The sequence below is a fragment of the Solea solea genome, chromosome 12 (genome assembly GCF_958295425.1).
Source record: "Solea solea chromosome 12, fSolSol10.1, whole genome shotgun sequence".
Lineage (NCBI taxonomy): Eukaryota > Metazoa > Chordata > Actinopteri > Pleuronectiformes > Soleidae > Solea > Solea solea.
In genome coordinates this window covers 4,106,857-4,127,585 of record NC_081145.1, presented here as the reverse complement: position 1 = coordinate 4,127,585, position 20,729 = coordinate 4,106,857, and the positions used below count along the sequence as shown (strand labels likewise).

At 42.5% G+C, this 20,729-nt stretch overlaps 2 protein-coding genes and 1 long non-coding RNA gene across 3 annotated transcripts in view; 2 read left to right on the top strand and 1 right to left on the bottom strand.

Annotated features, from left to right (window-relative positions):
• Positions 1-1,604: 1,604 nt before the first annotated feature.
• Positions 1,605-6,390, top strand: LOC131470001 (glycine cleavage system H protein, mitochondrial-like). Its single transcript, XM_058645486.1, has 5 exons — positions 1,605-1,755; positions 2,049-2,131; positions 2,811-2,874; positions 4,360-4,491; positions 5,200-6,390. The coding sequence occupies exons 1-5, from the start codon at positions 1,629-1,631 to the stop codon at positions 5,295-5,297; spliced, it is 504 nt and encodes a 167-aa protein (XP_058501469.1). The 5' UTR covers positions 1,605-1,628; the 3' UTR covers positions 5,298-6,390.
• Positions 6,381-12,454, bottom strand: si:ch1073-390k14.1 (deoxyribodipyrimidine photo-lyase). The gene is made up of 9 exons (XM_058645480.1): positions 12,224-12,454; positions 9,868-10,486; positions 9,466-9,777; positions 9,202-9,374; positions 9,037-9,121; positions 8,730-8,962; positions 8,426-8,620; positions 7,437-7,662; positions 6,381-7,353 (listed from the first exon to the last, which is right to left on the bottom strand). The coding sequence occupies exons 1-9, from the start codon at positions 12,452-12,454 to the stop codon at positions 6,809-6,811; spliced, it is 2,619 nt and encodes an 872-aa protein (XP_058501463.1). The 3' UTR covers positions 6,381-6,808.
• LOC131470002 (uncharacterized) overlaps positions 11,494-20,729 on the top strand; it is an 18,039-nt gene continuing 8,803 nt past the window's right edge. The window contains exons 1-3 of the long non-coding RNA XR_009241850.1: positions 11,494-11,655; positions 12,229-12,470; positions 15,975-16,053. This is a non-coding gene — a long non-coding RNA (uncharacterized LOC131470002). The remainder of the gene's footprint in view (positions 11,656-12,228; positions 12,471-15,974; positions 16,054-20,729) is intronic.

Sequence of the window (20,729 nt, the reverse complement as noted above, 5' to 3'; positions counted from 1 at the left end):
TCTGGTTAATGGATGATTCGCAGCTGTTTCATTACAACACTGCATGTACAAGTAAACTTAACTAGCAGTAATTGTATTTGACCAGCAGAGGGCAGTAAAGCAGCAACACAAATAGATTTGAAGCTACAAATATGAAGATGTTAAAATAAACAGTAACTAACACCTGTATCAACCAGTGAACATTTTCATGCTACAAACTATTATTTTTTTGTGTTGTCAGAATGAATTATAATAATGCAGGTTATTAATTAAATTAAACATATTGTTTAGTGTGATAAAATAACTAAACAAAGCACGTTCTATTGATATTGAAAAACCTGTCAAACCTGTTGGTGACTCCCTTTGCTTCCTCACTCCTTTTCAAACATCACTAACATCTGTTGTGGCCAAAGTTTTCTGTCTAATGACCGTGTTTGAACATACTTGAATAAAGATATTGCGTCTGGGCCTTTATGAACTCTGGATATTATGATGTTGCTGTTTTTCTTTAACTGCAGCAATGACTTCATGTAACATTACGTTATAGAGTTAAAAAAAAAAAAACTCCCCTTCCCTTCTTGGAATATTGTGTGCTTGGTTATGAAATATTCTGGATTTAATAATAAATTTAATCAGGACGTTGTTGTTGTTGTTGTTGCTTAACTGCTGTCAGGTTGGCACACAGTTTGTTCAGAATCCTCAATCATAAGTAGAGCTAAGTCATCTTTATGAAATGAACAATCACAGTGTGCGTCTTTTTTACCTTCTTGTGTTGCACAACATTTGCGCCTCCACAATCACACCATTGCTACACAAACCCAGGGTGTTATGTAACAATCCCTCCCAGTGACTTATGACTCCTTGACAGCTCTAAAAATATCATGAGTTGTTGCAGGATTTCTTTTTATTTATTTCACTTTGTCTCAAATCACTTCTCAAGTAATTTCATGTACACAGACTAGTTGCTGTGGGACCATCTGTATTCGCTGTATATACTAGTATATATTATTATTTAACCACTTATCCTGTTGAGGGCCATGGAGATGAGGTAGAGTTCACTCTGCACAGGTTGTCAGACCATCACAGGGTCAGTATACAGTATATTATATCATTCTATGGTTTAAATGAATTTTAGTTGGACTTAAAGGTCCAGTGTTTAAGATTTAGGGATCTTTAATGATATGACTAAACTGAAGGACCCTTCCTTTTCCCAAGTGAGGAAACTACAGTGGCCTTCATATACCACAGTGTTTCATTCTTTTTTGTTTGGGTGGTAAACTTCTGCATCACAACATGAAATGATGTTTATATTAAAGCAAGTATAAAGTGGCATAGTTAATAATAATAATTAACAGTTTTGTTTAGTAAATACGACTGACCAGTGGAAGATGTCACTTGTTACCTCAGCCAACAGAGCCAAAAACTTCCTCTATATTGTTCCTAAAAGGAGTGAAAAGCAGGAGCCACTACACTATAATTTTACATTTATTATAAATATAGTATATCTATCCATTGCTGTTTATATTATGTCAATGTTTGACATATGTCAACAACTTGGCATCCTGACCAGTGGGGGGCAGTAAAGCGCTACCGTTGCCTCCAAGAAAAACTCCGGCGCGCGCCGCTCTCGTCAACAGTAAGCGACAAAGATGGCTGCCGGCGTTCTCCTTCGCTCCTTGTCTTCTAACTTTTCCACAGTTTTGCCTTCACTGAGACGCTCGGCGTATAACGCTTCTTTCCGGAGAACACTGTCATCTTCTGGACGGTTAGCAGCAGGTATTTTATCGCTGTTTACACGTTGTCGTGTCGCGTGTTAGCTGACATTTACAGTAGCTCCTGGGTAACGTGTGTGTCCTTGTATTTGGTGCCTCTCTAGGACCCTTTTTGTCATATACACTGGACCTGGTCAGTCCTTATTAGGACCTGGTCCTAATAAGACAGAACCCCGTTTCTGAGAAGAATAGTGTGTGTCTCGCTGTGTGTTTTATTCCGTAGTTGTCAAACTGACTGTAAATAATGGGGAAGCTGGGTATGTTCTCATTGTGTTGTGTTGTTGCTTTGTGTTGCAGCACTTAAATTCACAGACAAGCACGAATGGATTCGAGTAGAAGACAGTGGAATTGGTACTGTCGGTATCAGCAACTTTGCACAAGTAAGTCTATTGTTAGTGAGTAAACTCAAGGCTACACCTACATTATTGTCCAATCCCAATGCCTCCCTGAACCCTGAAAGTGGAACTTCGCAGGTCTAGTTTGCTTTTATGCCTTTTTTCTCTACAGAGCTCCCTCTACAGTTTGGGAGTACATATATTTACGACACCACCGTGAACATGCCGGTCAGCATCCGTTTTGTATGTGTCCAATCCGGCCCACAGGATGAATTTGTTAAAATTTCACATCATGAAAGCTGCTCATAATGTGAAAAAATATATATTTGTCAGTTTCAGATACTAAACCTTTGACTAAATGTTTTGTGCCCTTGAAAATCCACTGTGATCTGCAAGTTGTTATGCACATGTGTAAAAGTCAATTAAAAAACAAAGGGAACATTTAGGAGATCTTGTTGTTTATAGGTTATTATGCTATTATTTTACTGATCTGGGCCACTTGAGTTCAAATTGCATTATATGTGACCCCTGAACTAAAATGAGTTTGACACCTCTGGTCTAAAATAATACTACCATGATCTTATACCTAGTACCTGGCTAGGGGGAGTGTTTTTATCACCGTGAAGAAATTTGATTCTGAGGCCTCCGGGTCAGTGGCCCTTTCTCTCCCACACACAACACAAGTGTTATTCTATAATAATGAACATTTTGTTGACACTTGCAGGAGGCTCTGGGAGATGTAGTTTACTGTGAACTGCCAGAGGTTGGGAAGCAACTCACACAGCAAGGTATGAATGTGTAACTCAGGCTGACTTTACTGCATCCTTCTGTAAAAGCACACATTTCACTAGAATTAGCTTTTTTCACATCAGACATTTTGGCAGCTCATGGTAGGAAAAGCACAGGTGTAAATCGTCAGTCAACTGAACGATGGCTGAGTTCCATTTAGCGTCATGGTGTGTACTTGCTCTCTGACACACTGTCCTGTCTTACAGTTTTAATCAGGAACACCTGCTGCTGCTGCTGCTGCTGCTGCTGCTACTAAAACATGTCAAAATATCTTCTGTGAAAAAGGACGATGAAGCCGGGCCTCACACCTCCCTAGGGCTGCAACTAGTGATTATTTTCCTGATCGATTAATCGGTCGATTATTGTCTCGATTAATCGAATATTTTTTTTGGTCCGTAAAATGTGAAAAATGTTGATATTCTATTCATGTCTTATTTTGTCCACAATCCAAAATTGTCAGTTTTAATGACTTCTTTTTCAAATGGAGCTATCAAAATAGTTGATGATTCATTTAGTAATTGATTAATCAAATAATTGTTGCAGCCTTACACTTCCCTTTATTCCCCTGATTCATTCACTCATTTATGGAATGAAATTTAGTGTTTGTCACTCATAACTGAAAAAAATATATTTTTTTTAGAAATGACGCCAAGGAGTAGTGACGAGTGTTAGTTTCTCTTCTAACCACTTAAATACACTTGGTCACACATGTTTGAAAATAAATAAATAAGGGAGTCTTATTCAAATCTCTGTTCTAGTTAAACTGACATATCCTCATTACAGTTCTCATTTCTCAAATATCAATCTCTATACTGGCCTCAAAATAAACTATATTTTTGGACCAGTGTTGTTAAGATTATTTGTATCATTGTGTTCAAGGGATTTTGAGCAAAATGAACAATGATGCGTCTACTTACTGATAGAATTATCTCATTGATTGTTTTTTTAGTCAATAAAATGTGAAAAATAATAAAATAAAAAGATACCGATACCTCTCACCTAAAAAGGCTGATGAACCTGGTAAATGTCTTGCCAGCGCCCCCGTGTGGCGTGTGTGAGCACACGTTGAAGTGCAAACAGCAATTTACCAGATAATGATGATAAAATTAAAACTTTCAAGAGAGAATAAATGAAATGGTCAGAAGGTGCTGTCTTGGTTTAACAGTCAAATGGCCACTGGGATTAAGGAAATTAAAAGGTTTGCAGATTATTGTTCATCAATTTAACCTCCAGTCATTTCAGTTTTAATATAACACAAAGCCTTAAACTCAGTTTCCTGTCTGAACTGCATTTACCTTCTGCAACTGATATTCCATCTTTATTTAACTCTAGATCATCAAAACATAAAGACTAGGGCATAAAGATTACGATGTGTCAGTTGTGTGAGTTGCACCTGTGTTTGGTTGAATTTACAGAGATACTGTAAATTACTGAAAGGACTTAAACTTTAATATGACTTCATTTTTTATTTGTTTCAATCACAGATGAGTTTGGAGCTTTGGAAAGTGTGAAAGCAGCCAGTGAACTTTATTCCCCTCTAACTGGAGAAGTTGTAGAGGTCAATACACGACTGGCAGACAATCCCAGTCTTATCAACAAATCCTGTTACGAAGACGGTAAGCGCACAAACGCACACTGTCCTTCAGGTGTGGATTAACCTGCTGTTAATGAACTGTGACACAATTTTGAGGATTATATTTTAAATGAAAAAGCAACATCTCCACAGTTTTTACCTTCTAAAAAAAGTCACTGCAGTTTTCAAAGTCAGCGCATTGAGTTTTAATAACTAAAACTAGAGCACTGAAATTATAATAGTTTAATATTCAAATGTTTTAAGATAAAGGTTTTGATTATGTGTTCTAAACTTAATTAGCAGTATTTGTATTTGGACAGTAGAGGGCAGTAATGCATTGACACAGAAATAGTCACTTGAAGTGTTAGTGTTAAAGAGCATGACGATTGGTAAATAATAAATACATTTTAACTTTAACTTAGTTAGTAACTAAGACTTATATACGTATCTGTAGATCCTCATGTTTGTGATATTGGTATCGGACACAAAATCGTCTCACCCTTGATACTGAGGTGTCGCCCATTTAAGGATTTAAAAACAAACATTCAGACTTCAATCAATCCTAAAAGGTTCTGGTTGCCAGTTCAGTGAGGCTAGTATCAGGAGTGCACGGTGGTTACCTGACACACAGTAGTAGCAGTAATGCAAAACAATTGGAATTTATGATATTAAATATATTACTTGTGATAAAATGGAGCTGAATTACGCCATGTGATGCATATCTTATATATCTACCTTATATTAACTACAGGTTGGTTGATGAAAATGACCATTGCCAGCCCCGCTGAACTGGACGCTCTAATGGACGAAGCAGCCTATAAGAAATACGTCCGCTCCATTGAGGACTAAGCTCTCGCCTCCCAATAAGTTCCTCGCTGCTTTCCAAAACACCACTGGCGGGCGAAGCCTTTGTCAGGAACAAGTCTATGATGAAATGTAGAAGCTCCCAGTTTGCTGACCTGCCAGTGCTGTAGAATTATGAGTGTTCTGAATCTTTTATCTACTGTTACATCTACTGAACATTCAGTGTTGAGTTCTCGCATTTTCAAAGCCTCCAAACAGAAGAGACTAAGACCCTGTTCATACCTGATATTTACATCCGTCCTCAGTGATCCAGTCACAGCTAAGGTCCTCTGAATTTGAGATCATCCAATGTGTTGGAACCCTGTTAATACCAAGTCTGACCAGGGTCTAAGACTCAGAAACCCAGTGGTGCACAGTGCAGGCATGTGATGGTGGGTATTGTGACATTTCACAGCTGACTGACAGCTCGTACCAACGCAAGAGAGAGAGTTTTGTCACACAATCAATGTCAATGTCATTTAAAACTTACTTTTTATTTCATGTCTGTACTTTGAAGTCTGATCACAAGTGCACAGTGGACGCACAGGTCTGAATGCAAATACAGATGTGGTTTCAGGACACTTGTCAGCACCCACACATTAATTTATTTGTAGCCACCACCTCAGTATTAACACACTGCTCAACATGTTTTATTTTATTCTCATGGGTTAAATAAAAAAAAAAAGAGTAGTGCTTTGATTTCACTCTCTCTCTGTTTTACAACCTTGACTTTGGACACAACCCTCCCTCCCTGTGAACATGTCGTGTCATAAATGACTATTTGAAGCCAGATCTATGACATGACATGTCATAGATGACATGACATGTGGTCACAGAAACATCCAGAATATTTAAGTTACAAGGTATCTACTTCCTACTGGATCACTCGCGACATCATGTTAATACCAGGTACGAATGATGCCTTTACGTCAAGCATGTGCTTTTGACTTTCTATTCCAGGGTGTTGTTAAACTTAAAAAATAAAGCACTTTGTTGTATTAAGAATCATGTGGGTCATACATATGCATTAATGACAGCGACACTGTAGACATGCAACCTGTGAAGTGGTAAATAAATAAATAAATGGTTCTTTACACATGTAGTCTTGTTTTTATTTGTTTATAAGTTTATAAGAATGCAGCACATCACTCAGATGTAAGCTGTGATGTTATCTCAGAGCATATTATGTGCGGTTTGCATTTCTTTTGATTTGGCTGAATAACTTTTGACAAACACACTGACAATAACTTTAAATAAATCACATTTTTTGAAAAACAATCTCCTGAGGACATTTTAAATACATACATTTACAGCCACATGTTACAATGCATTTGTGAGTAGTTCTGTATAAAAAAACACTTCAAACTTCATTGACTCAAAACAAAAATTCAGTACATTGCTTTGAACATAGTATAATAGCATACTGTTCAAAGTCTATTTCTCTTACATTAAGGCTGTGAACTGTCTGGTTTCTTTCAACCTGTAAACTTCATGACTTGATTGCTTTCCGATGTTCGTCATGTGAGTGAAGTAACTGCCCCTCCAGGTACGACGGAGAACTTGTCTTTGGCTTTTGGAGTTCGTCTGGCTCTGCTGGGAGGTGCAGGAGGCCGGGGAAGTCCCTCCATTCTGCGCTGGTCGCTCTCCAGCCTCTCTCTTCTCTGTGTCCCCTCGTGCAACACACTGGCAGTGAAGTCCCTCTCGTTAAGGAAGGCAATGGTCTCGTCCCTTTTGCGGCTCACGTACCCTTTCAGGACGGCATTGTAAGGATTTGAGGCTGCGTCCGAGTCTGGATCTGCCAGCTGATGTTTGAATTCCATGCGAGTGATGACGGGCAACAGGAACTGCTTCCCTTCTGCCACGATGCCACCGTTCCCGTGTGACGGACCAAGGGCCTCTGTGACCAGGCGAGGAGGCAGAGGCACCAAGTCACAGCCCGTGCGCTTGTCCACATACTGCCCGAACCTTTTACGCACCACAGCTACATCTTTCAGAGACTGACTCCTTCGCTCCTCCAGGTCAGTAATTACTCTCTCGGGATACGTCTGGCCGATTACGACACCTGAACAGTGGGCAACGTTAGAAATCACAATGTTTAATTTCCACACAGGTGGCAGCAGTTGAGCATGCATGCAGGTTTCTCACCTGCGCGTCGAAGCATGGACACGGGACACTTCCATGGCTTGTGAATGAGCTCGTCGGGCAAATCTGCAAGTTCGGGACACCATTTCCTGACGTAGTTGCCACAGGGGTCGCAGGTCATGGCTGCATCCACGGGGTGCATGACAAAGTTCCAGTGGTCCAGACCACACATGCCACCGTTCTGCCACATCATAGCATCTATGGCAACATCTGCATCCACGAGGGTGTCCTGCACACAAGGAAATGTCAGATTCATTCAGTGTGAAGCACATACTACACTCTGAAGTGTGTTTTGTGTCTGTTTACGTGCGTTTTTCCCCAGTGTGTGGGTCACATGGTAATAGCTGTGTCACCTATCGCCACTGACATCAAACCAGCACAACACAGTTTAGCCCGCCAATGTTCTATTCTGACAATTTGTAGTACTTCTTTTGGCTTCTCCCTTTAGGGGTCGCCACAGTGGATCATCTGCCTCCTTCACAACTTCCATGAAGCTTCTCTGTGGTCTTTCTTTTTTCCTCCTGTCCGACAGCTCCATCTTCAACATACATTGTCCAAGATAGTCTCTCTCTCTCCCTCCTCTGCACGTGACCAAACCATCTCCACATTGCCTGTTCAACCTGAGCTGTCCCTCCAAAAACACTGCTGTAAATAATGTAAGTCAACATCCTCTAAAATAGCTTCCATCTCTTAAGTCCATCAAGAATTGTGTGATTTAAAAGTAGATCCAAAGTAAATCTTTTTATTCACCCTGTTTTCTGGCATAAAATGATTCCACAGTTGTATCACTTCACATTTACACCTTATTGACTCAGGAATCCAAGCCATATCACCCTGAACAGTCAGAATAGGAGAACATTTATGAGATTTATCCTGTAGAAAAATCTAATGTTACACTCTTTTTATACTATATTAATATCTTTACATCATAAAATACCAAACTGAACCTAACCGTACCACTACTCAACAGCGTTTATGTATGCATGTCTCACCTGGAACCAGCGGTATCCTTCTTGCCAGGGCAGATGGAGATAAGCTATGAGAAAAGATGCCACTACGTGTCTCATGTAGTTGTTCATCCAGCCTGTCAGCCATAGCTGCCTCATGGCCGCATCCACCAGAGGGTATCCTGTTCGACCACGCTGCCAGGCCTTCAGATGGCGATGGTCAGTGCTCCACCGTAAAGCCTGTAATTACCAGTAAATTTCCTTGGTAAGAAACATTGATTTTCATTTTACGACAAATGCTTTTATTATCTAACAAAGAAAATGAAGGGCAACTGAACCATAAACCGACCTTGTATGGAGGTCTGAGGGATTCCCATGGGAGGTCAGGAAACAGTGTTAGCTGCCAATAGGCCAAATCTCTCCAGGCCAGTTTCCGTTGAAACTTTGGGGGTCGACAGCGGGCCCCTTTGGCGTCCCACAGTAGCCAGCGTGGGCTGAGCTGACCAAAGTGAAGGTAGGGAGACACACAGCTAGTGTTGGGTTCATCTGCTCTGCCCGACTCTTTCTCATACCTGTACACACCTAAGACAAATGGATGTAAATATGAGATAAACATTTGTACAAAGGAGTAGTGAGTCTGCTGAAACATATCTCACCATCCTGGAGAAAAGCTTCTAACCGGACATGTGCGCCTTCCTCACTGAAATCCCAGGAATTACGAATGTTAGCTGCCCAGTCAATCTGAATGCAAAGACGAACATATGAATTGAATTCTGGACTTCAGCGTGGCCAAAGAGGACTGCTCCTGTAGTTTTACTGACCGTTGAGCCGTCCTTCCTGCGGGGCATGCGAGCCAGCTCCAGAGTGTCCAATGAGACACCCTGAGGCCAGGTGGCAGGTGTTGGGAGAGATCCTGGAGGGTCCAGAGGAGCCCCTAGTGCAGATGTTGGGTTCTGTTTGCAGCAGCTCATGAAGTGAGACACTGAACCTATTCCTGCGTCACATAAGAAAGCAAACACGTTCACCAAAACTGGCAATTTCACAATCTAGCAAATAAGCTCAGCATGTTCACATTTGTGACTAACCTCTGAGTCCCACACCCTCAGTGCTGACAGAGTACGGGTCTCTGAGACAGTAAGAGTGGAACATTCTACACTGAACGCCACCTTTCTGCAGAGCTGACACCACTTCATCATCCCTCTCCTTCAGCCAGGGCTCATACAGCGCATTAGCCATCACTGTTCTCGCACCAGTCTCTTTTACCAGCTCTTTAAGGGACTGCAGAGATGATCCCAACCCACTCCCCGCTCTGTCCGCTTTCAGGAAGATAAGATGGCTGCCAATGCCCTCCAGAGATGATCGGAAATGAGACAAAGCTTGATGAAGCCAATATTTACCTGTAGATAGAAGAGAATACACAGTGTGTTTGCATAAAAAAAGTTCCATTTGATGAAAAGTATGACAGAGCTGTGAAGAAGCATACTTACAAGCTCCCCCCATGGCCACAGTTATCCCAGGTCCCTCCTCTTCTTCAGGGCTCCAGATGAAAACTGGAATGACGGGCGCCCCAACCTCCAGAGAGCCAATGAGAGCAGGATTATCACACAATCGCAAATCCCTCCTACACCAGAGCAGGACTGGTGCTGCTGCTGATGGAGAGCAGGGCAAACCTACGACCTGCTGTCCGACTGCTTGACGCCGCTTCCGTCTGTTTCTAGATCGTTTTGTTTTCCCTGACTGAATCGAATCTCCCTCTTCAGTCATTTCATCACCTTCCAAATCTGTCTCTTGTTTAGAAAGTGAGGCACATGGTGAGGCGACGCACACAGTCTGACACGTTGCCAGGGTCTGTGTGTTTTTCTGGAGCTCAGTCTCTTGGGGTTTCTTCAGTGGGCATGCCATGCCCCAGGCTCCATTTTTACTCCCGCCACTTCTATCTGTTAGCTGTGTGCGTCTGCTTCCCTGAGGCTGACCTACTGAGGTCAGCTGAACCGATCTGCTGTCAGTCTGTCCGTCTCCAGGCTCCTGGACTGGGGTGGGCCGCTGGTCATCTTTCATCTCCAGCACAGAAAGAGCCAACGCCAGTTCCAGTTCTTCATCTTCGGTCTACAATGAAATCAGAACAATTCATTATTAGTACGACTAACATGCAGAAATAGTTATAGCATAAAAACAATGGGAAAAAATATGTATAATGACTTTGCATTGTTGACAAAAAATAATGTTGTTGAAGAAAATTAAAACATATAGCTTTAATTAGTATTAAGTTATTCATGTTATGTTATGTTCATGGACCTACGTGCTCTTAACAACGTTCCACAACAGTTTTCAATTATTTAAAGGTGAAGTGTGCTACATTTAGGAGGATCGATTGATGGAAACTTAATAAACTACGTATATGTTTCTATTTCTATACACTTATTTTTTTCATAGACTTAGAACAAGCTTTTAACATGTACTCATGGCAGAGGCCTTGCTTTATGGAGACCGCTGTCTTGCACAAACCATGTTTCGAAAACAGCCCTAACAGGTAAACAAGCCGGAGTGTGTGCTTCAAAGTTTACTACACAAATGAGGAAGGACATCCTTTCTGGTATGTGGCCTATGTAGTTCCATGACATACTTGGAAAAGCAAGATCTGAGCAGAGGAGTCTCTTGTTTGATCAAATCTACAGTCTCACCATTAGATGTCACTATTTCTCACAGTGTGACTTTAGTGAGTTCACATTCCCCTATAAAGTTCTAGTGTAGAGCTGAAATTTGATCAATTAAGATAGATGAAAACACCTGAGTGTGCAGATGTATTTAAAGTTTTTGAAAGGCAGTTTTTAAGCATAAATGTAAGGATATTGATGATGACAATATATTTTGAGTTTGTTGGAATGTGAGTTATTTGTTAGCCATTAACTTGTGTACATACAATAAATTAATCTTTTCTTATTTTATTACAAAGCCCTTAATTGTGCTAACTCTTTAATTGTCACACAACGTATTAGTGTAGGAATAAAATGAAAAGGCGTTTAACTTCAGCACATTAGCTCGTTAGACTGACAAACCGTGGGGCGGATGCTGGTAGCTCAGGAGCTAAAACTGCTAACATGACAGGAGCTAAAAGTGCCACAGTGAGGGGTCAGAACTCTGCTGATATTTCTCACGGAGAACGAAGAAAATGAATTAGGGGCTCAAATTTGGGCTGAAAGGTACTTAAATTTAACACATAACTACGAAGAGCGTCACAAGGATGTCTTCTGTGTGCTGTTTCTGCTCAAATACACGTAAGTTACATACCTGTTAGCTAACACGTTAGCTTCACGAACTTTAAAATGTGTCATATCTTACTGAGGCTTAGATTTAAACATTCAAAGTTAAGTAACTGTCAGTCAATATTCGTTTAAAATGACTGTTATCTAAATACTGATCAAAAATAACGTGAGACCGAGAACTGTTTACAAATACACTTCGAATAGCAAACTGCTTAATACTTATAGTTTTTATTTTACTTTTTCCAATATCTCTAAATGTATTTATTATTATTTATTGTGTCTATTTTTTTACTCAGAACGGTAATAGTATGTTCTAATGACTTGGATTCCTACCTTAGACTTATTATTAAGGTTAACCTGTCAGAATGTCAATATTCCGCCTATTATTATGCACCAAAATACCAGATCCTGCATAATGATCTTGTCGTTTTACTATCAAAATGTAAACATAATATGACCTTTTAATTTTATGTTAAAAAAAATATGTTTAAATACACACTGTCTTCTCTCTGACTGCCTTTCTTGTCCATTAATTCAAGTATTATAAGAGCTCTGTTAGTACAAATACGTATTCTCTGACCTTAGAGAAGTAATCCTGGTAGATGGAGGTGAGGCCGGAGTGCAGGGTGCTGTTAGCCGTGGTCAGAGGCTGGATGAGGGTCAGGAAGTGGGAGCGTGTGTCCTGGTGTCCCAGGACGGACACGCACATCGCGAAGAAGCCTTCTGGATCCTCTCGACCCACCAGCACTTCCCTCAGCAGCTTTCTCACATAGGCTCTGCGGTCCTCTGCTCCCGCCGCTGACGGAGGCATCCTCGCGAAGTGAAAGGTGACGATAACAGTTCACCGGTCTCACTCACACACACACACACACAAACACACTGCAGCAGTTACGAAAACAGCTGATTTTGAGGTTACACAAGCCACGTGTGTGTCTGTTTTGTAACCTGCAATTTCAAAGGTTGTAATGTGTAGATGACAACTGTAGGGGGCGTGCATGTCTAATGAATAACAGCTGCACTGTGAAGGGACGATGATGAACTTCATCGCTGCTTTGCTGCTATTTTCAAAAAGCATTTGTTGGGATTTAAATAATTCGATTTTAAGGTGGAAAATTATATTTATTTTAAATATATATTTGATAAATGCTGTAGGATACATTTTAATCTCTTTACTTCTGGTTCATCACCCTCTTTGCTTTTGCTAAAATATTTAAAGACAGGTGTCCCTAAAAGCAAAATCCAATCTATTAGTCCCATTTTACTTAATGTAAAACCGTTTTACCCTTAAAACTCCAGTTGTCACGTTCACATAACCTTCATCTTGATGGACATGTTGTTTTTTGAAATGCTCCTCTGTCATGTAAGGATGAAAAGCAGCTGGTTGACAGTGATACTAGCATTCACGCTATAGTAGGATTGCAACAGTATACGGTTGTGAGGGTATGTAGAGCAATATTTGTGACTCTTGTGGGTCAAACTAGCTGTTTTGAATGGCAGAGAAGCTCAACCTATACAGAAATCTATAAGTTCAAGACTTACTCATCTATAATGTGATTAAAATTGGCTTTATGTACACATATGATAATAATTCAGGCCTCTGATGTGAGAAGTTGAGTGTGTATGAAGGGGAGATGTGTTGAAAGGAGTGGTATATGGGAGAGAGAGAGGGAGAGATTGAGAGAGAGAGAGGGAGAATCAATAGTGTTTAGACAGAGAAGTGGAGTCTAAGTGTGTGATCAATAGAGAGCAGAGAGGAGAGATTAGCTGCTTTTCTCTCTCAAACTAACACTGACAAATTGGTGAATTGGTGTATCGGCCCTTGGGCTAAACGGATTGACCTGCTGTTTCCATGTTCCACCGTGTACTGTCAATAAAGATCTGTGTTCGTTGTGGCTCTCAATGAAGAGAGGGAAGGAAGTGCAGGAAGAGGGGATGAAAGAAGCTGGATGCAAGGAAGCGAAACTGAGTAGAGAAGCAGCTTCAAGAATAAGCAGCGGCAAAGAGCAGCTCAGGTGACCATGTAACCTCCATCTTCACAAAATGTCCACACCTCTGTCTCATTATCATGTGCGTGCACTCACATGCGCGTCCTCGCGCACAGTGTTATAAAACCATAATAACGTCTCCAGGAAAATTAATGGAAAGACAGATTAAAAACTAAGTGAGGAGAAACGGGCCACTGGTGTAGCTATTTGCAACTCATAAATCATTCTGACACACCCACGCACGTGCAGACACATGCACACACACACACACAGACACTCACACATATACTGTAATTAACCATAGGCTATTTACTCTCTCCTGCTGTAAATTAGACATGCAGACACAGTTATTACATTAGGGGGATCTGCCATGCAGAATACTAACAGGAGGAGGAGGGGGATGTACACACACACACACACACACACACACAACAAGATGCACATACAAATATAAACACACACACACACACATACACATACACAAGAAAGAGAGTATGGAAGAATCATAGACTGACGGGAGTGAAAATGAAGCTGCAGCACAGAGAATAGGGGCCCCCAGCTCTTTGTTCCCCTGCTGCATTTCATTATCTGAAACGCCAGCCAACACACACGACACACACACACACACACACACACGTAAGAACGCACCTCCCCCTTCCCTAAAGCCGTCTGCCTCCACTCCACATGCACACAGCACAAAAAAAGGAGGAAAAATAGAGATACTGCGTCAGTGCCATACACCGGCATCTGGACGCAGTCATGATAGGCATGTGTGCATGGTCATCCTGGGCTGATTAGCCGCTCCAGAAGCTGCTCTAGAGGAAAGAAAGCACTGTCCCATACATTCTATTCTAAAGCTGAACAATAGGTGATGAGGACTTGATTAAAGCAGGTATTGATACTCTGTCTTGGGTGGCTTGTCTCCATTTAGTTCATCTGAAGTTTTTTTTCTCCCTGGCAGTCCACCTCCTTCTGTTGGTGTGTGTGTATCCTCTGGTTCCCCCCTTCCTCCCTCACCCCTCTCTGTCCCTCTGTTTTCCCACGGTGATCGATAGCTCATTACAATCATCGACTGCAGCTCATCAGCACCTGTTAAGGTCTGAAGGAAAAGAGAGACGGTGCGAGTGTGTGTTATGTGATGCCAAGCCTATAGATAAATATAACCGATCGATTGGGAATGAGTCAGAGTTCAAGTTTGACATTTGAATGGTTGTTTTCTGATTCACATTCACCGCTGCAGGTGTCTCGTTTGTCGCCACTTCATGCACTGTGGTCTTGGGGAACATCTTATTATGCAACTCACGTGGGTGCCATGGTTTGTTGCTATGGTGATTGCCAAAGGAGCCAGAGTATTATAGGTGTTTATCCTAGACAGGAGCAAGGCTGCTCGCCATCTATCAGGACACGCTTCAATTTGCCACACAGCTCAGACCACACACATCAAGATCAACACAGTCACAGAGGGGACAAAGGGAAAACACAGCACAAACAACACAGTCAGTTGTTGATGTGGTTTTGGTGGATGAACTATTCAGTATTCACATTTCTTGGGGGGGAGAGAGAAAAAAGACCTTGTTCAAACACTCAGCAGTTGGTTTAATGCATCACTGCAGGGTTTGTTTTTTGGAGAGGACAGACTGTGAGCTGCAAGACACGAAACAGAAGAGAGGGGCTCTCAGAGAGACTATTAAAAACTACAAACCGTGGTTAAAGGCAAGCAGAAAATGCTGAATAAAAGAGGTGCCAGCGAGACCTTAAGAAGTCCGCCATGGATTCACTGGCATGATGTGGTCTCAGAGAGGAGAAAAACTGGTGTTAAAACGGGAAATTTGAAGGAAAAAAAAGGGGCAAAGGGTGTGAATACAGTGGAGGGCTTAAAGGGAACAAGTCTCTCAGCCCATGCATAAATTACACACATCATTTACATATTCATTATGTTTTGTGTACTAATGAGTATTTGCTTAATAGCTCCTCCACCACTGGCAGCCTTTGTTTGACATGAGAGATTGTACAAAGGAGAGGAAAACGAAGAAAAAAAGGGGGAGAGAAGGGTCATCCTGGCGAAGTGGGCGAGGTTAATGGCACACAATCGATTTGACTGATAATCTGATCAATGGTATTGCTGTCTGGTGACTGTGTGAACAAGCACATCCTGCATGAGGAGATGTGAAATGTGAAAATGGAGCACACCTGATGGGGGGGTTGGCAAAAGTTAATTAAAACAATTCTCTAAACTCCATCGTCTTTCTCTTCATGTCTCAGTGGAATAAGTAAGTGCTGCAGTAATTACCTACAGGGCAGTCACTCTCTCTCTTTCTCTCTCTGTCTCTCTGAGCTCTCCTTCAGGTCCCAGAAAAGTCTGCCCATTGACAACACACAGCGATGATTTGTGGTTTGCATTCAAGAAACGAAAAGTTCTGTACCGGTGAGTAAGATCGCGTGCATATACAAATGCGACACTGAAGACAAACACATATAGGGTAAATGATTCGGAAAGTGGATGAAAGAAACGAGGGGAAGAGAGAGGGATGTGAATGTAAAGACAGGGGGAAGGGCGATGGAGGGATGAGCTACAAATGAGAGCGATGGCGGTGGCAGGTTGGCACAGTGCCATCCAGTCAGGGCTGGAACAGGGGCGGGCATGGGCGAAGGGGCGAGGAGAATAAGAATGGAAGAGGACGAGAAACAGACCTCCATACGGTTGTCATAGTGCCACCCTGGCACAGGCATAAAGGGGCAAAACAAACAGCACCACGGGCAGAGAAAAATGAAGCTATAGGAAATACCAGAGGACCGCGGAATGCTTAGAAGCAAGCAAGATGGCAGCAAAGAGAAGGATGACTCAGATAGGTGGATGAGAAGCAAAGATGGACGCTGAAGACGGGAAATGATGAATACTCGGAAACTATAAGGCGTAATACTGAGGTGAACATTACAGAACAGAAGACAATCGCTGGCGGAAAATCCTACGTTCTCTCCATCTTCCGACTTTTCATTCTGCCAGTGCCAGTCTCCGCGTGCCAGCCAGCGGGCACAGTGCCAGCCTGCAACCGCGGCATAGCCAACGAGACAAAAGCGAAACGGCGTACATATGTCTTAGACGAAGACAAGGGGACTCACCTCTGAGGATTTAATGCTAATCACCGTTTGTTTACTTGGACAAAGCCAAGAAGAGGTGCCAAGGCAACGGTTGCCAGCAATTCTGTGATGGCATCTTTTCAGAGGCGGCAAGGGCACGAGGAGAAGGATGGCACACAGCCAAGACAACATAACAAACACATTTGTAAACAGAAACCTCCATAAGCTGAACAGTACATTTCGGGGTGCCTTTGCCATTTCTTTGGCGCTGGCATCCCTCAGGGGAAAGCAGAAACGGCGATGGCACCATGCCAAGCGCAACCTGGGAGGCGCGGGCGCCAGCGGAAGCTGCACAAAAAGAGCTGTAACTGCGGACACAAAATAGTAGCAGTTGGTTGGAACCGTGGCTATGGAGCTGAAGTGGGAGTATGACAAAAAAAATTATTTCCTCAATGCCAACTCATGCCTGCTCAGTGCCAGCTGCTGTACTGGAAGAATGCTGCTGCCCATTACTGAGAATTAAGACGAGGGATCGTACCATTCCTTTGTGGAGAGGAAGAGCGAGACAAGAAGAGGATTAATGAGCAAAATGAATAAAGGATATAGAAGAGTGAAAAAGAGGAATTTTGTGCTTAACGAAGAACAGTGGGAGTGCGTGGACAAGGATGATGAAGAGTCTGTTTCCTGAACATGCTCACCTGGGATGTTCTTAAAGGGATATCCCCTCACTGATGCTGCTGCTGCTGTGTGTGTGTGTGTGTGTGAAGGGAGGGATGTGTTGGCATCATCTCCAGGGTGTCAAGCTGTGTTACGCTATTGCCAGTCAGGGAGGGTGCTACAGTCGTCAGGGGCGGGCAACTGTCTGGGCATCTCATCTGCAGCTAATTAACAGCCACACACTAATTCTAACAGCCGATCATAATTAGCGATTTAATCGCTCGTCAACGCTTTTCTCCCCCTTTAAATCGTGCCTCCTATTTGGACACGTGCGGATAAGCTAAGGAACGACGGATTTCCCCCCCAAACACACCTCCCTCCCTCCCTCCCGTCCTTCTTTCCTTCATCCTTGGCTCCAGACTCCAGTGGGATCTTAATTAAGCTCGGGCTTCATTATGCAAATGGAGTACAATAAACGACAGCAGAGGTGGAGCTGGATCCAGACTGAGACCAGACGATAGGAGGGGAGCACTGGGAAGTGGAGAATGAAGAGATGTGGAAGGTTACCAAAATCATCTATGTTGCAGCGTTACAATGGTTATATATATATTGTTGTAGCATGCACGTCTTTGGCGTACCACCATCGTCATATGGGGAGTGACGACCAACATTTCATGCTCTGACGCCCCTTTCCTACTATTACCGGAAGAAATGTATCTGAAATAACACTGGATATGCAGAATGTCATCTCTCACAAAGAACATCCATAAGGGAATGGTGACAGTGAACCCGTTAATATCACCAGTTGGCTATTGTCGTGGATACGAAGAAAGATGGTAGAGATAAGGAGAAAGAAAGGAGTCAGACAGAAACACTGACAGTGGCAACAGTGTGGCAGCTAATGTCATCTCAGTTTAATCATCGCATGGGATCATGGGGGTTCATGAAAATTCATTTGCATATCATTAAACGGAGAGAGGTTATTTGGTGCGGGCAGCCAAAATGGAATTGGATGAAGGTAGGGGGGAGAAAAAGGCAAATGGAGGAGCTCGTTATTAAACAGCGATGTTTTATAGTCCGCCGGCCGTTTCATTTAATTTGGGTGTAATTAAAATGTGTCAGACTCAATCAATCATTCCAACGGGGATACTATCAATGTTTCGGTCTGGAAAAAAAGCCTAATCAGACGATATGTGGTCGGACATTGTCCAATAAGAGTCTAAGTGCTTTAGTGAGGTTGACCCTTCCACTCCTTTTTCTAAATTTATCTGGAGAAGTATATCAAAACACCCATTGTGACCTATAGTGTGTTTCTATCTCTGACAGGTGGCGTTGCCACCCTGTGTTAGTCGGTAAGAGGATATAGCTCACACCATCTTCTTGACCCCAGCAGTAAGCCATCAGTGGCGTGTGTACATGTGTGCGTTTGTGCCTCCCTCATTTGCATAAGTGATGTAATTAGACCGTTCTTTCACATGCAGATCAGTTTGACAACATGGCAATCACTTTAACACACACACACAGCCGTACACTCACACACACACGCTGACAACAACACACGCTTACTGCCGTGACCACCCCATATCATGGGGAGTCTGTTGTCTGCGAGCAGAGAGTGTAAAGATTAACATAATCCAGCTAATAAGTGTGAGTAATATTCACACAGTGACGCGTGGCGTAGACACTGTCCTGCTGATGCGTATTTGTATCTCATTATAGATGTAAAGTACTCTGGGGGGGGTGCGAAAGCGACAAGCCAGCCTGGATTGATGGGGGATGGTGAGGGGTCACCAAAAGAAATTGTGGACCTGAATGTAAAAAAAAAAAACAAGAATGACAGTAAAATGTCAGTGCTTTCATACATTTGTACTGTTCATACAATGATAAAAGTCTCTAAAGTAGCCACAGTATATGATATAAAGACTGATTATGCAGGATATTGTTTGAGGAAATCTCCACAAGCATCAGAGAGACAGTTGCACAGATTTTTCTGTCCATTTACAGTTTCCAAGAAGGCAGGGCGTCAGATTTTGCTGCAGAATGTAGGAATTATAAATAGAGTGTATTTGCACTCGCAGGCTAGCTCTGCCTCATGATTGATTAGGATGGGGCTGACGACCATTAAAAAGTCATTTAAAAGATGGATAGGGACCACATTTCCAAATAAAAACCACTTTATACCTGATGAAGTGCTGAACAAACTCTCCTTCGTAGACATTTACTGATTACTCCTGGTGTATGAGAGAGAGTGTAGTGTGGGGAAGCATCAGTGTGTGTAGCTCTGCATCAGCTGTTGCAGATAGCAAAGCAATTATCAGGACACAGCACTGTGATGACCAAACTGAAATTGGATACATTTCTAGATTTAAAAACAAGCAGCGTGATTTATATTTGGGCACAAGCGTAAACACGAGTAACTACAGACAGACCGAAATAAATGCCACAAACGGGCGCAAGCTGATTGAAGTGTATCTGATAGCGTAGCATCGCATCGACAGAAGCCTTATCCGGAGAAGCAGAGGTGTGTCTGTAGAGTGTGTGGCTGTATTTCAGCTCTGTCTCTTTAACTGCGGGCTCCACCACAGCAGCATGCTTTGGGATTCATGCATAAACATGAGCTGGCCTTTCAGCTCTCTCCTCACACAACCAATCTAAATCTAAATGAGCCCCCACTACAGATACACCAGCAGGCAATGACATTACACCCCCCCAAACCCTGCCCAACCCCCCACTACCCCCAGCGACACATATACACCAGCAGGCAATAATTTCACGCCATCCCTCAAAGCCCCCACCACCACCACCACCTCCTCCTCCTCCCCACGCCGACACTCATACCCCCTTTTTTGCCGCAACCCCACCAGCTGCACAGTGCTCATTTGATTAAGAGGGGGGAGGACAGGGGGAAGGAGAAATGGTGGGGGGATCACTTTATCAGGATGACTTTCTAAGATGGCTATCATCAGCTGCGAAGCTATCTCAGGCGTGCCTCCGAGTTGGCGTCGCAATTGTTTTCTCTCCGTTTTTGTCTCACCCCTGCATCCTCGACTAACACTGATCCACACCTAGGCTTCCTGTTGTCTCTCTGTGATGGTTGAGTGCTAAAGAAAACAGACAAGGTACCAGTTTGTGCCTCAGGCCCTGAATGAACACTCCCTCCCGTGTTCACACAACTTTTTCTTTCTTTTTTGAGGTATTTTGACTTGAGCTAATGGAGGTTTAACATAAACAAAACAATAAAAAAAATCTTCTCAACCAAGCAATGCTGTGGTCTTTGAAATGTTACATATGAAAATCTACATGTCCTAAATGTGCTGTGGTGTGCAATTTTTCCTCCCTTCTCTCCCCGAGTCGTAAAACACATTA

Coding starts and splice junctions, on each gene's coding strand:
- LOC131470001 (XM_058645486.1), top strand. CDS start 1,629: ATGGCTGCCGGCGTTCTCCTTCGCTCCTTGTCTTCTAACTTTTCCACA. Junction 2,132..2,810: donor GTATCAGCAACTTTGCACAA/GTAAGTCTATTG, acceptor TGACACTTGCAG/GAGGCTCTGGGAGATGTAGT. Junction 2,875..4,359: donor GAAGCAACTCACACAGCAAG/GTATGAATGTGT, acceptor TTTCAATCACAG/ATGAGTTTGGAGCTTTGGAA.
- si:ch1073-390k14.1 (XM_058645480.1), bottom strand. CDS start 12,454: ATGCCTCCGTCAGCGGCGGGAGCAGAGGACCGCAGAGCCTATGTGAGA. Junction 8,963..9,036: donor AGAAGCTTTTCTCCAGGATG/GTGAGATATGTT, acceptor CATTTGTCTTAG/GTGTGTACAGGTATGAGAAA. Junction 7,663..8,425: donor AAGGATACCGCTGGTTCCAG/GTGAGACATGCA, acceptor CCTTGTGTGCAG/GACACCCTCGTGGATGCAGA.